General features: G+C 53.8%; 1 protein-coding gene across 1 annotated transcript in view; it reads right to left on the bottom strand.

Moving 5' to 3' along the window:
- Positions 1-12022, bottom strand: part of PLEKHG4B (pleckstrin homology and RhoGEF domain containing G4B) — a 44623-nt gene that overhangs the window by 5721 nt on the left and 26880 nt on the right. The window contains exons 12-18 of the mRNA XM_017872716.1: positions 11274-11526; positions 9433-9522; positions 9121-9351; positions 8200-8370; positions 7218-7398; positions 525-656; positions 35-330 (exon numbers count right to left, since the gene is read on the bottom strand). Coding sequence (XP_017728205.1) covers positions 35-330; positions 525-656; positions 7218-7398; positions 8200-8370; positions 9121-9351; positions 9433-9522; positions 11274-11526 — 1354 coding nt within the window. The remainder of the gene's footprint in view (positions 1-34; positions 331-524; positions 657-7217; positions 7399-8199; positions 8371-9120; positions 9352-9432; positions 9523-11273; positions 11527-12022) is intronic.

The following is a 12022-nucleotide window of genomic DNA, read 5'->3' on the forward strand; positions in this document are numbered from 1 at the left end:
TATGTATCGTTCTGCTACGCGGATGCATTCGCACCCCACAGTGGTCAGCTCTGGCATGCGTGGCTCGACAACCACAGCAGGAGCGCCCTCCGCACTGCAGCCTGCGGTGCCGCGTCTCCGGCTCGTCTTCCTTGATGCAGGCTCTGATGTCAGACGACCAGGGGCTGTGGGCTGGGCTGGAGGACACAAGCAGGCCCAGCGACCCCAGGATGGAGGAGGACCGGCTGCTGGAAGAGGAGGTGCTGCTGTCCGAGATGGTGGAGTGTGGTCGCTTGAAGGGGGTGGCATGGTCAGAGGAGGACACCGCGGTAGGCCCTCTCATTTGTGACTCTGGAAAGGGACAGAAAGCAGGTCTGGCTGGATTCCTCTCCAGAAATGCAGCCCAGGTTCAGAAACGGGATCAGAGCCGTCCGAAAGGCCGACCAGGCTTTGCCCCTGCAGTCATGCCCGTCCACCCCACCGTGTCAGCCACAGGCCCAGTGCGCTCTGCAGGGTGAGTGAGGGTGGGGCTGAGGCCACCGTACCTGTGCCCTTGATGATGTTGTTGCGGGCCTGGTCGCTTATCACTGTACATTTGGGGGCCTGATCGCTGGGCGTGACGTCCATGAATGGCTGGTTGCCTATCCCCATGGATGCCATTTCTTGGATTCTGAGTTCTAAGACAGAAGAAAGTATGACAGTTTCCAAAGCAACTCGGGGGCTAACGCCACCCCAAAGATGCCCAGTATCCCTAATGCCCTCAGCCCAAACCAGGAGGGTGGACAGGGCCTACCCACCCTGCCTCCCAAGAGGCACAGGGGTCCAGGATGCTGAGGCTTCCCGTTCCAGTTTTCGGCATCATAGAAATCTCTCCCAGGGAGCCCAAGGCAGTAACCAAGAATAAGGAAGCCATGAGGACTTGGAAACAACATGTCCAACCTGGGGGTCAGGAAGGGTCCCTGTCTGCTGGTAAGCGGGAGAGGGCCACACAGCAGGTCCCAATTAGAGCAGGGGTCAAAGGCCTGGGAGCTGTGTCCATGGGAAAGACAAAAGTGACAGGTTTCTAGGAGTTTGAATATTGAGAGGAGAGCTAAGCATAAGGTGAGAGTTTGGGAATGAATTTATTCTTGGTCAAATTAAGCAAAGAAAAAAGATGATATTAATTGTAAGTAAATGTATGAGGATAGAAAACATAATTACATTTATGTAGTCCTACTGCATATGCTGAAGAATATTATAGTAAGAATTATTTCCAGAGGTCTTGGGAGAACGGGAAGAAGTGTAGTGTGTGTGTGCTGCAGACACAGAGTTACTGATCACCTTCACCAACAGGTAACGTGCAAAGCTGGTTAATCAAGAGTGAGTGTCCCCTCTTGCAGGGAAGGGGCCGAGTGTGGCTGCCCGGGACGCAGGGCTTGGAGTTGGGCAGTGAACAGGACGTTGCTCTTCCCCGACTCTGAAGCACTGTTTTTAGGGTTAGAGCTGTGAGTGTGGGTGCGGGACAGCTTCCTCCTCTGGCTGCAGTGGGTTTGCCTGTACAGCTTACATCCAAGCCTGCGGCCAACAACAACCAGAAAAGCTGGACACATGTTTTGAAGGTGTTTTGGAGGTGACGAGGCAATCCAGCCTCAAAAGGCTGACATCCCGGGCAGATGTGGAACTCACAGACCACTGGACGCCTGACACCTTTCTAACCCCTCAGGGCATTGCTGGTGGCCAATGAGCTCGGAGCTTGGAGCCTGAGAGCTTCGGACAACGCACAGGGTGGAGAGATAAAACCTGGAATTTGAGGATTGCCAGGGAGGAAGGGCCTGGGAAACTCCCAGACATTCAGTGGGGACCTGGAAAGGGAGCATGGACTTTGCCAGGAGTGGGACAAACAGAAGCTGGATCAGCTGCCCAAAGGTCTGAGGCGGACTTCATGCAGCCCTCCCCTGAGTGTGTCCAGATGACCCACCCCTGCTCTTCCCACAAAAATAAATCCTCCGGAGGTGAAGACACCAGCCTGGGCCTCAGATGACCCTTGCACATTTCCTACATCATATCTACTACTTAATAAAAAATTATCAGGCACACCAGGAGAAAGGGCAAAATGAGGAAAGGGCGAGGAAAACCCCAGATCATTAAACGTCCGGGAGATAAAGGTTCGGACGTCTCAGGCTGCGGAGGTAACCAGGACTAATGTGGCAGGAAGTAGATCACAGGACAGAGAGTCTCAAAAGGAAACTGAAATCCATCAAATAAAAGCAGGGAAGATGCGATCGAAACACAGAAATCATGCGAGAAACATAGCAACATGTAAAAAGGTCATACGTGTAGTCGGAGTTCCAGGTGGAGCACAGAGAGTGGAGCAGGGGAAGTGATCAAATGTTCCAGAACTAACCCCACGCTGGGACACAGGCAAGGACCGCCATCCTTGGCCATCAGAGCACAGCTGGCCTGGGGGCAGCCAGATTGCTCTCATTCATGGTGGTGGCTGCCCAGGTCTCTCTGCCTGGGGGGTGTTCCCCCACTTCCTGTGGACGGGACAGAAGTGGCAGGTGGTTCACACGCCAGGAGGAGCCTCAACGATGAGGGACAGGAGTTGGCAGAGAAACACCCAGGTCCCTCAGCATGTGGGACAGTGCCTGGGTGTGCCTGTCTTCCAGAGGGTGTGTGCAAGGACCTGCCCATCAATCACCCTCCATGGCCTTCCCCTCCTCTCTCACTTCCCTGTTCTCACCAAACAGGTAGAAAACAAAGAGTAAGATACTCTAGATTTATGCCCACATTGCATTACATGTAAACACACTACTCTAATCTAAAGACAAGGACAATCAAACTAGATAAAAGGATAAAAGTGAAATCAAACATGTGCCTTTTACAAGAGATGTATCTCAAATATAAGAACACCGAAAGTTCAAAGTAAGAAGATGGACAAGTATGTGTTGTGTAAACACAACTTTGCAAAAGGAGACTGGAATAGCTACATTAACAGGAAGCACAGTCGGCCTTCTGTATCTGTGGGTTCCATATCCACAGATTCCACCAAGGATCAAAACTGTTTGAACAAAAAGCAATTACAATAAAAGTTAAAAATACAAACAAAAAACCAATATAACAGCTATTTATAAGCATTTTCATTGTACTATGGATTATAAGTAATGTACAGATGATTTGCAGTATATAGGAGCATGTGTGTAGGTTATATGCAACTACTGTGCCATTTTATATCAGGGACTTGAACAACTGCAGATTTGGGTATCCGTGGGGGAGTCCTGGAACCCACCCCCATGGACACAGAGGGATAGCTGTAGATCTAAGGCAAAAGGCATTCCTAAAAATAAAGAGATGCATTTCATTATCATAAAAGAGGCTCTGTTTCTAGGAAGATATAGCAATTCTATATTACCATGCACCTAATAACTTAGCTTCAAAACATAGAAAGCAAAATTGACAGAACAAAAGAAAACTAGACAAATTCAAATCTACATCATCATGGGAGATTTTTAACACACTTTTCCTAGTGATAGGCAGCCAAAAAGCCAATAAGGATATAACAAATCTGAACAACACAATTTTCAAAACGTGATCAGAACTCTGCAATAACGACAAAGCACACTTTCTCTTCACGTGGAAAGTTTACCAAAATGCTGGGACATACAACTTTTCAAATAACCGAAGCTGTTACAGGTGGCTAGACAGGCATGAGCGGGGCAGGAGAGGGCTCCCCACCCATTGGGAATGTCGGGTGGTGGCCTGGCATATACCACACTGCCTCTCTAAAAGGGGTACCTTGGCAGCCAGTGCCAGGGAAAGGGCATTTCCTGATGGTCCACACCTGCTGCACTCAAGTGTTAACTGAAGGCAGGTGCCAGGAGAAGCAACTTTGTGCATTAAGAGACAAAATGGTAGAATGTCACCTTTTGGGGGCACCCCACCAGACAAGGGAAGAAAGCCTCAGACAGGGATGTGTACAACTTCCTAAGCACACGGGGCGTCCTCACGTCCCCCAACAGAAAAGGGAAGAAAGCCTCAGACGGGGATGTGTACAACTTCCTAAGCACACGGGGTATCAGGGTATCCTCACATCCCAAGGGAAAGGCCCACATTGCACACGTAGGCAGCCCAGCCTAAGGGGAGAATCACCGGAAAAGGGCTGGCCCAGGAAGTCCTAGGATAGGATAAACGGGGCCCTCGATCTCAGTGCCCACTTGGGTCTCTTCCAAGTGTGCTTTTCTTCCTTTCCCGCTCTAAAGCCTTTTCAAACGAACTTCCATTCCTGCTCTGAAACTTGCCTCAGTCTCTTTTTCTGCCTTGTCCCTCAGTCAAATTCTTTCTTCCAAGGAGACAAGAATTGAGGTTGCTGCAGACCTGTACAGGTTCACCACCGGTCACTTGGATACCTTCCACAGATAACAAACTCTAGTGTGTATTATTTGACCAAAGTGGTCTTCTACTCAAAACTGGTATCACAAAGTTAACTAGAAAATCTTGGAAATTAGGTAATGCATTTCTAAATAACCCATGATGAGTCCAAGAAGAAATTAAAATGGAAGTTAGAAAATATACTGAACTGACTGTTAATAAACATATGACATATACAAACTTGTGGGATGCAGCTAAAGCTTGGAGGCAAGTCTGTAGTCTTAAATACTGCACAAAAACGAGAACAAAACAAAGGCTAAAATCAATGATCTAAGCATCCACCTCAAGAAATTAGGTAGAAAGGAAAAGCAAATGAAACACTGAAAAAGGTAGACACAAGAAAATAACAAAGAGTAGGAATCAATTAAATAGAAAATAAGTGTGTAGATAATCAATTAAACCAAAATTCTGTTTTCTGGGAAGACTAATTTGGTAAATCCCTGGCAAAACTGGAGAAGAGAGGGCTCAAGTGACCAACGAGGTGATGGGGAGGGGGGAGCCAGGTCCTCGACACACCTGAGAAGCATTAGGTTCCACTTTCCAGGCAACCCAGCTGTACCTGCAGAGCCTGGACAGCTCTGTGGGCCACACCGCACATCCCCAGGCCCAGGCAGAGTCCTGTGTGCATACCTTGTGCTCAGCTGTCCCCCGACCCTGTTTGAGGAGGGCTGTGAAACTAAATAACTTGAACTCAATGCTGTGGGAACTGTAAGATATTCTGAACCCTGAGAGGCGCCCGGCCATGCCCTGAGTCGTGGAGCATCAGGTGTAACTTTTGCTTTTTCCAGTAAATGGTCAGGGATGACCGGCAGGCACCAGAGATAAGAATCTCTCAGAACATGCCTCCTCCTCACAGAATGTTAAGCAATCGCCCTTGGAATGTAGCAACCTGGACTAATGGAGTTGCTGTCAAGTCGGCTGCAGCGGGTTCTGCCTCTGTAAGTGAAGCCTCAGCTTCCCCACTCGGGAGCACAGATCCCACCCCTTTGGAGTCTGCATTCTGGGGTGGCCATTCCCATGCTTTGTGCTTGAATCAACTTAGTTCTATTTTCTGAATCTGATTATTCAAGGCTGGCAGGGCCTATTTCCTGCAGGCTCCAGGTGCTTGGAACACAGGAGGGGTTGAAATGGACAGATCGACCCCAGGGAGGCTTTGTGCACCACAGTCAGGCAGACCCCAAACAGCAAGCAGGACCAGTGGGTTACAAAGGAAGGAAAAAGGCCAGGAAGGCTCTTCAGGATGGTGGCATCTTGGAGATGAGGCCCCTGACCAAGTAGCTGCTGCCCATGGGGTACAGAGTAGCCAGGAGGCTGGGGCCGGACAAGGAGCTGGCAGGGAGGCCATGGGGCCCCCTGTGCCCGACAGAGCTGGCTCCGAAGAGTTTCGGGGGCTGGTGGGGAGGTGGTGGCTGCACTTGGAGGGGGTTAAGGCTCAGGCAGGATGTGGCCGTGCAGGATCCCTGGTTGTGTCTGTAGCTTGGGTGCCTCGGTTTCTTAGGTCTGAGAGGCCAGAGCTGCCAGGTGGGCCTGTAGGGTAGAAGTGGACAGCTGGGTTTACAATGGCTTTGGCTATCTGTGAGGTGCCAGGGCAGGCCCCGGAGTTGGAGCTGAGTGTGGGAGAAGGTCTGGGGTGGGGGGTGGTCACTGTGAAGGTGGTGTTTGCAGCCGCCAGGCTAGAGGAATAAGCACAGAGAGGCACACCCAGTGACAAAGTCGGGGGAGGGGGGAGTAAACGAGGGTGGACATTGAGGGAGGAGGGAGGAAGCCTGGGGGAGGGGTCCCAGGGTGGAGGATGAGTTCTCTGGGGAGGGCCCTCTCATGACCATGAGCTCAGCCTCCCGGGGCCATGGGGGCCAGACCAGCAGGGCAAGGGCAGGAAGTCAACCAGAGGGTTAAATCTGGAGCCAGAGCTGCGGGGGACTCTCTCTGGGGTGGCCGCAGTGTCTTGTTTACGTTTGCTTGTGGACATGAGAGACACGTGTGTGAGTGCCATCAGGTCCGATCCAAGAAGTTTCTCATAAAGTGCTGACCGAGGGCCCCCAGGTGCTCCAGACAGGGTGGGCCTCTTGGGTGCCCACGAGGAGGAAAATGGACGGTCCGGCTACTGGAGGATCCTCAGAGTGATTAGGCCCTTATGGAGGCTGACTTTGGAGATCGAGTCACAGAGCTCAGCCCCTTAATTTCTGATCTTTTGTTAGAGATTTCCTTGCCTCCTTGCCTCCCTGTTCCTGGCTCAGACCAGACAGTCCTGAGACAGAAGACCCTTGACTATTCCATCCCTAATGTGGAATGCAAAATATACCCTCACCCCTACCAAAAAAGAAATGCTGCCTGTAGTCAATCAAATTGCTGTAACTGTGCCCCAGCCCTGTATAGAAAATGATGTGATCCTGTTGCATTTCCCTAGACTGTGGCTATACAAATGGCCCTTAAACCTCCCCAGTTTGGGGCAATGACCCCATCCCTTTGAAGTCTGTGTCCTCCCAGGTGGCCATCCTCAGACTTTGTGCTCAAGTGAACTCAATATTTAATCACACCGCCTGAATCTCAGCATTAAGGTTGATAGCCCAGCTCCCAACCCACGCCTCCACTCCCTCCCCACTCCTAGCCTTGGCCTCCCACCCCTGGACTCAGTCTCCAGCCCCCACCCCAGTCACAGCCCCCAGCCCCTGGACTCAGTCCCCAGCCCCAGCCCCAGTCCCAGCCCTGGCCCCGGACCCGTGGCCCCTGGCCCCTGGACTCAGCCCCCGGCTCTCACCCCAGCCAGCCCTGACCCCTGCCCCTAGCTGTGCCCCTGAGCTGGGCAGGCCCTGTGGCCCCCATCTTCCCACCTCTGCTCTTCAGCGCCTGCCTCCACAGGATCCTCCCTATGACGTCGGTCCACGCACGCTTGACCTCTGCCGAGCTTGCTTGGAGAATGTAGGTGTCCTGAGATTTCCGCCGCCTGCGAAACCAAATCTCAAACCTCGAGCCACTGTCCCCGACGTTCTCTGTCATCCCGATCTCGGCCATCTGCAGTCAGCAAACACCCGTGGCAGCACCATCAGGAACACAGATCTCTGAACGACTGGCTACCCAAATTCCTCAGTGCTGGAGGTCATGTCACCCAGACACCAAATGACAAATGTGTGGGATGGGTCCGGGTGGGCAGAACCTCACTGCTCACTACTGTGAGAGGCTGCCTGTGAGCGTGCAAGGGAGAGTGTGTGTGTGCAGGACAGCTGTCAATGAGTATGCAAGGCTAGCACAAGTGTGGGAGGCTGCTTGTGTGTGAGCCCATGCACCCTCATGGCCTCAGTCAAGAAGGGAGGGACCTGGCTTCCCTCAGCACAGCCGAGTCACAAGTGGGAACCTGCCCACCATTGATGTATCAGCGAAGCCCTCTCTGTGCACCTCTGAGAGCCAGGGGAAGGCCTGTCCCTGTGCTCACCCTCTCTGTGCACCTCTGAGAGCCAGGGGAAGGCCTATCCCGTGTTCACCCTCTCTGTGCACCTCCCAGAGCCAGGGGAAGGCCTGTCCCTGTGCTCACCTCCATACAGAATCCACAATGCAGTTTCTGACTGAGGAGACACTTGTTTCTCAGCCCTTGGACTGGACATGGGACTGGAGAAGACAAACGTCTCCTTGCCGATTTTGGAGGGCTAACGTTTTCAAGAATTTACCCAAGAACCACAGAAATCAAAACATCGCGGTGTGGCTCCTCCCAGCTTCACTCCCTCCCAGTTCCTCTGCTCGCCTCAGGTGAGACAGGCTCCGAGACCCCCTTGGAGGGCCTGGCTCAGCCTGCGCCCGATTGGACCAGGCGGGTGCTACCTTGAAGGACTGCTTGTACAGGTAGACATCGTGGCCGCCCTCCACCTTCTGGGTCTTGCTGAACAGGATGAGGTCTTCAAAGAGGAACACGTGCCTCAGATACTTCTTCCTCCCGCAGCAAACGATAAACTCATCTCGGCATTTCAGCTGCCCCTGTTCCTTCAAATTCACCTGCAGAGGAACAGCCAAGGGGCTGGCCTTGGCTCATTCATACGGGCCCGTGGCAGCTCACGCACACACTGCTGCCTGCGACCGGCCGTGTGGGTCTCACCAGGCCCCTCTGTGGGGGTTGTGCAGCTCAGTGTAGTGAAGGCTGCCCCGGCTGCCCCCCAACCCCAGATGCCCCAAAGGCCATGGGTGAGCTGAGAAATGACTGGTGCGTGGGGGTGCTGGCTCCACTCCGGCAGGCTGTATCCCTGGGCCTGGGATGGGCAACACCCCAGTGGCAGAGCAGGGCCGTGGAGGGTGGGACCTCACGTCAGCTGGAGAAGGCAGGCCCATCTTGGGCCCCAACACCCATGGACTCGGGGCTTGACCCTAGTGCCTTCTCACAGAGGGCTGGGGTGCAGCGCCCACATCCACCTGTTTTAAATGCAGCCCGGGTAAGCAGACTCCCAGTCATTCAGAGCCAGCCTGCTTTGCATGTCCTGTGCAACTGCAGCCAACAGCTGCCAGCCATTGTCAAACCCTGGGGCTCCAGTGGCCTCAAGCCTTGCTGCTCCGTGACATTGCCCAGACAGGTAAGACCCTCCTCCCAGTGGCCTCCACTGCAGCCTTCAGAAGGCTGTGCTTTGAAGGACTTCTCCAGGGCAAACCTGCCAGCACGTCACCAAGAAAATTATGCTGCTGGGCCAAGACTTTCTCACCAACGGCCTCAAATTCCCCCAGCTAGCCTGAGCTGCCAGCGCCTGGGGCACTTACGTCACAGCCGCGGATGGCGTCCATGGCCAGCAGGTCATTGCCGTGGCGCAGCTGGAAGCAGACCACGACCTCGGCGGCTTGGAGCTCGCCCAGCTCCTGCCCCTGGACCGGGCCGCGGCTGGCCTCCTTGAGCAGGTCCTGGAGCAGCAGCGCGTACTTGGCCACACGCTGCACGGGCCGCAGCAGGTAGGAGGCCAGGTCCATCTTGTCACCTAGCTCCCGCTGCTTGTCCTGCAAGGGCCAGGTGAGAGGGTCAGCTCCAGCCTGACTGAGGGCCGGGCAGCTGCGGGGTGGGGGGGCCGAGGGGATGACCTTGAAGAAGGCGTTGCCGTGGCTGCTGAGCAGGGCGTCCGACTGTGGCTTGTTCTTGCTGTAGACCACGTACATCCCAAACTGCTCTTCCTGGAAAAGCAGAGGCGACTGCTTGGCTGTGGGAGTGACAGGCCCGGAGACGGCAGGCTCTTACAGCCCGGGTCCGACTTGGAACTGCTCCCGTCCCAAGACCCTCCAGGTGCAGTTCGTACCATGATCAGGTAAAAGGGAGACTCAGTCCTTCATTACAGACTATCGGGGTATCCCCAGCACGGGGGCTCCAGAGGTGACTAGTTTACCAGCTGCAACCTCAATGCTGAGAATTCTATAATTTGTCTTTAAAACACAGACTCCAGGAGGTTGAGAGGGGAAGAGGATACAGCTGGCAGTGGGCCTGGGAGGGCGTGGGGGGCAGTGGAACGATTTGGTCAATGGCCAAGAGCTAAAGCTGTCAAGACATTTAAAATTGCCACAATTACGGTCAATATGAATCTGTACTTTATGTCTAAAAGCACCTTTTAAGAAAATGCTGAAGCCAGGCGCGGTGGCTCACACCTGTAATCCCAGCACTTTGTGAGGCCGAGGCAGGCAGATCACAAGGTCTGGAGTTCAAGACCAGCCTGGCCAGCACGGTGAAACCCCGTCTCTACTAAAAATACAAAAATTAGCCAGGCCTGGTGGCGTGCACCTGTAGTCCCAGTTACTAAAGAGGCTGAGGCAGGAGAATCACTTGAACGTGGGAGGCAGAGGCTGCCGTGCGCTGATTGTGCCACAGCACTCCAGCCTGGGAGACAGAGCAAGACACCATATCCAAGGGGGAAGGAAAAAGAAAGAACACTGAAAAGATGGAACATGAGCTTCTTTTGTCCACGGCTGTTTTCGTTGTGATAATTTGTGCTCAGTGGTCTGGGACACACGTCCCATCTGCCCACAGCACTCAGCACCTGTTGAAAGCCTGTCAGTTTCTTTCCAGAGTAAATTAAAACTTTTTTTTTTTTTTTTTTTGAGATGGAGTCTCGTTCTGTCGCCCAGGCTGGAGTGCAGTGGCGCGATCCCCACTCACTGCAAGCTCCGCCTCCTGGGTTCACGCCATTCTCCTGCCTCAGCCTCCCATGTAGCTGGGACTACAGGAGCCCGCCACCGCGCCCAGCTAATTTTGTATTTTAGTAGTGACGGGGTTTCACCGTGTTAGCCAGGATGGTCTCGATCTCCCGACCTCATGATCTGCCTGTCTTGGCCTCCCAAAGTGCTGGGATTACAGGCGTGAGCCACCGCGCATGGCCTAAAAACTTTATTAAAGACTCTCATACAGAGATATTCCACGTTCATCATTGAGAAGCAACTGACGAGTAGAGACCACTGAGTCTGCACATTCAACGTGCTTCCAGTTGAAAGCCTCACAGGAAATTCTCAGAACGGGACAGGCTGGTCCCTCTGGCAGGTAACGGGGCACCCAGGGGCAGGGGACCTGCGAAGGGTTGAGGCCTGGCCCCTCCCCAGAAGGTGATTCTGGGAACTGCTTCTGGCGTGTCAGCGGAAGTGGTAAAGGAGCAGGCTGCTGGCGGAACAGGTGTGATGGTGTCCGCGGAGCCCCCGCCTCCAGGGGCAGCAGGGATGCAGTTGGTCACACCACCTGCAAAGCACCGAGCACTGGAGACCCACAGGTTATCTGTGTGGGGCGTCTGTTTGTTGGCTGGTCTAATCATCCTGTCAGGACCAGCTCCCAGACCGGGGCTGAAGCTATTCCAACCACCTGACACATGGGCGCTGCAGGCCCCGCCTCCCTGACACCAGCTTCGCCCACCACGTCACCCGTCGTCCACGCCACGGCCTGCACTCACGTGTCTCAGGAAACTGCGGCCCACGGCCAAGGGGCAGTGCCGACAGCGCTCCAGCTCCCGGAGGAAGTGCTGCTGGTGGAAGTCGTGGAGCTTCTCCAAGTTGCCAAAAATAACGTGGTGCTTCCCTCGAAGGCCCTGGGGCAGGTCCATTCTCTCCATTTCCGGAAAATAGTTATTGATGACGTATCCTAAGCACCGGACGTACTCCCTCTCCGTGGCGATCATCTCGGCCATGATGTGCCTCAGTCGGCTGCTGGAAGACACAGAGATCCCGGGGACACATGGCCCCCCATGGACATGTTATTAAAAGCAATTCATGCCTGAGACAGAAACACATGAAGACCCCGAGGCATGAGCACGGTCACATGTGGACCGGAGGCACATGGGCACATGTGGGATTCACAATAAAGAAACTTCTGGCTGGGCGTGGTGGCTCACGCCTGTAATTCCAGCACTTTGGGAGACTGAGGTGGGTGGATCACGAGGTCAAGAGATAGAGACAGCCTGGCCAACATGGTGAAACCTCGTCTCTACTAAAAATACAAAAATTAGCTGGGGGTGGTGGCACGCACCTGTAGTCCCAGCTACTTGGGAAGCTGAGGCAGGAGAATCACTTGAACCCGGGAGGTGGAGACTGCAGTGAGGCGAGATTGAGCCACTGCACTCCAGCCTGGCAACAGAGCGAGACTCTGTCTCAAAAAAAAACAGAACCTTCCAGTTGACTGCACATCCTCAGCAGGGAGTGACTC

This window comes from Rhinopithecus bieti, unplaced genomic scaffold (assembly GCF_001698545.2).
Source record: "Rhinopithecus bieti isolate Rb0 unplaced genomic scaffold, ASM169854v2 scaffold_7897, whole genome shotgun sequence".
In the NCBI taxonomy this organism is placed as follows: domain Eukaryota; kingdom Metazoa; phylum Chordata; class Mammalia; order Primates; family Cercopithecidae; genus Rhinopithecus; species Rhinopithecus bieti.